The sequence below is a fragment of the Cyprinodon variegatus genome, unplaced genomic scaffold (genome assembly GCF_000732505.1).
Source record: "Cyprinodon variegatus isolate N-32 unplaced genomic scaffold, C_variegatus-1.0 Scaffold119, whole genome shotgun sequence".
Taxonomy (NCBI): Eukaryota; Metazoa; Chordata; class Actinopteri; order Cyprinodontiformes; family Cyprinodontidae; genus Cyprinodon; species Cyprinodon variegatus.
In genome coordinates, this window is record NW_015150572.1 from 1,134,720 (window position 1) to 1,137,759 (window position 3,040).

Here is a 3,040-nt window from a genome sequence, read left to right on the forward strand (position 1 = left end):
TTTTCCTCTCTGATAGGTTAAAAGTTGAAGTATATGCACCATTTTTGTATGCAGATTTATTATCCCCTTTTTTATTGCAGCTGTTTTTAAGTGTTTAAGCGCTAATAATAAAAAGTTATTTTCAAAATAAAGAGAAACAAACTGACAAAAACGGTATTGTTCATTTTCAGGCCTGGCCGCTAAATGGCCCCTAATCTTACATTTACTCTGAAAATTTGTAGCGGGAGTTTTTGCCGTATGTTTGAAATTTTTAGAAATAACGCAGATTAACAGTTTTTTTCTATTTTCTGCAGTGCTGGTAATCCACAGTTTTTATTACTTTTGCTTTTAAACTTTCCATAAAGACTAAAGAGGTCTAAAAACAGCATTTTCAGCTGAACTTTTAAAGCCTTCGATTTCGCCGTACAGTTTGAGCTGTAGCTGAGTACAACTATTGAAAATATCGTACAGTGTATACCCAGGCTTTAAAGTAAACTGCCAGTGCGCTCTATACCACTGCAACCACTGCTATAGATTTTAGTTGGTGATATAAGGAAGTGGCAAAACACTCTGGTCCTTAGCAACCTCTGTCCTGCATATATTTAAAATGTGTCTTTATTCTAATAAATCTAATTTAAGAGATCAGCAGCCATCAACTGCTGCAGAAGCCTTTTAATCGTCCATATGTTTAAGGTGTTTGCCACATGGAGACACCTCAAAAACAGGCAGGAAAGGGGTCCCTGAGTACCTGAGTTAGGAAGCACTGATATAAATGTTTGTGTTTTTATGGCATGAAATTAGTTTCAGTCCCATAAAAGACTAAAAAAATTTTTTTTTTTTGACAATTCAGATAAAAAAAATGTTGGTGATGCTTTCTTGCATTTTCTAAACTACTTATTTTGATCAATTAGATGCTATCATTATTTATTGTTGCACAACAGGACTTAAATTGTCCACATTTAAATATAAAACTGGCTTAAGATACAGAATCAAAACAAGTTGAGACTCTTTTTGCTTATTGATCTGTTGCTCATAATATCTCTATTCTAGACAGATTTCTAGACAGGATTTTTTTGGGGGCCCTGTACTTCTTTTTAACCGCGACTTCACCTGACTGCAACCTTTGTTCAAAGCCTTAATCACTCAGGAAAAAAAAATCTATATCAGGCTTTAACAGTCTGTTGCAAGAATATCCAACTTCCAAACTGATTGTGTTTGGAGCATATTTATTTAAGCTAATTTAGGCAAATTAAGTCTAACATGCTTGGGAATTAGCTAACAGACGCTTACAGGATCTGTAGTCTGATTAATAAGAAAATGATCCTTAGATTGATTAATGAGCTACTGAGATCAGAAGGACTGAACCAGTTTGCAGATTATTTACATGGTGTCCTGAGTTGCTCTGTCTTATGTGTGGATCTGCAGCGGCTTCCCCAGTTAGTCCTGGTCTGATGAGGGGTCGCAGGGGACAGCCTATCTGTTACCCCTGTCTGTTTTAATTACAGGGGTATTAGCTGGTGGTGAGGGGGGGCTTTGTGTCCCGACATCTACCCTTAGGCAAATATCAGGAGGATATGATATTATTTTGTTAATTATGCAAAAAAAAAATTTAAAAAAGGAAGAAAAAAACTAACAATATTCTGCTAAATCAATTTGAAAATAGTCAGCGACCTTTATGTGATGCCTCTTAGTCAGAGAGTGTTTTGTTGTTTCTGTAAAACTATTTCTTGATGCATTCGGTCCGGGTCATCTCTGCTCCTGAAACTGAGCTTTATCTCCTCAAGATCAGACCTTTTAAATAATCTTTCCTCACTTGTTTGCTCACTGCAGTCATCCTGGCAGTCAGTGTATCCTCAGGCTAAGCCAAACAAGCTGATCAGGCAGGCACCTCTGTACACACTACCCCCCACTAAGAGGCTAATGGCCGGGATGTATAATCCTTCTCAAAACAACCACAGAGATGCTAATTGTATCTACCTATAAATACTAGCAACTCCTTGTCCTCTTTCTTCATTTGTCTCAGCTTCATCCTGTGATGGTGGAGCCAACAGCGTCTTCCCAGAAGTATTTATAACTAAAAATACCAGGAGAGGCTGTCCAAGGTGTGGCGAAACCGGCAACGCCTTCCAAAAAAAGCAACAGGTCCAAGGAGCATCACACAAGGATATACCCTTTCATGTGGGAGGTCAACGTTTCTCAGCTGAGCAACAGTGAAGCAACGAGGTGAGATGTTCCCACTGCCGATGTTCACACCTGACCAAGTGGCTCGGGTGTGCGAGAACCTGGAGGAGACCGGGGATATCGAGCGCCTGGGTCGGTTCCTCTGGTCTCTGCCCGCCGCCGTACCCGGCTCTGCAGGGGAGGCGCTCAACAGGCATGAGTCTGTGATGAGAGCGAGGGCGCTGGTGGCTTTCCACAGCGGGAACTTTGAGGCTCTTTATCAGATCCTCCAGAGCCACAGGTTTACCCGGGAGTCCCATGCCAAGCTCCAAGACCTCTGGCTGGATGCTCACTACAGAGAGGCGGAAAGGCTGAGGGGGCGGCCGCTGGGCCCTGTGGAGAAATATCGGATAAGGAAGAAGTTCCCATTGCCTCGCACCATTTGGGATGGAGAGCAAAAGACGCACTGCTTTAAGGTAAGAATTGAACACCAGCAGAAAATAAAGAAAACAATCATATCTAAATGTGAATGTTTTTTAGATTGCAAAAGGATTATGTCGACAATTTAAAATTTTTTTTATTGAAGCTGTGAATGTCTGGAGTAAAAAAAGGCTGCGGTTTGAGTTATTAAAGTGCTTTTAAGACGATCAGAGCTGCAGTCATCCCTCAGCAGGTCTAAACTATTTCAATCTGTTGCAGAACTTTTCCCAATTTATAAGATTCCAAAGCTGGGGTTGCAAATTGAATGTGAGGAGCTCTTATCTTTAGCAGAAATCAAACGAAATAACAAGAATGATAATGATAAATAAAAAAAAAAATGAAATGCTTTCAATGTTACAAAAAATATATAAACAACAGGACAGACAAAGTGACAAAAAATGCAATATATATATATATATAT

The 3,040-nt window shown here is 39.7% G+C and overlaps 1 protein-coding gene across 1 annotated transcript in view; it reads left to right on the forward strand.

Annotated features, from left to right (window-relative positions):
• The first annotated feature begins 2,004 nt into the window (after positions 1-2,004).
• LOC107085237 (homeobox protein SIX6-like) overlaps positions 2,005-3,040 on the forward strand; it is a 5,191-nt gene continuing 4,155 nt past the window's right edge. The window contains exon 1 of the mRNA XM_015375456.1: positions 2,005-2,615. Within this exon, the coding sequence (XP_015230942.1) occupies positions 2,208-2,615 (408 nt within the window). The 5' untranslated portion in view covers positions 2,005-2,207. The remainder of the gene's footprint in view (positions 2,616-3,040) is intronic.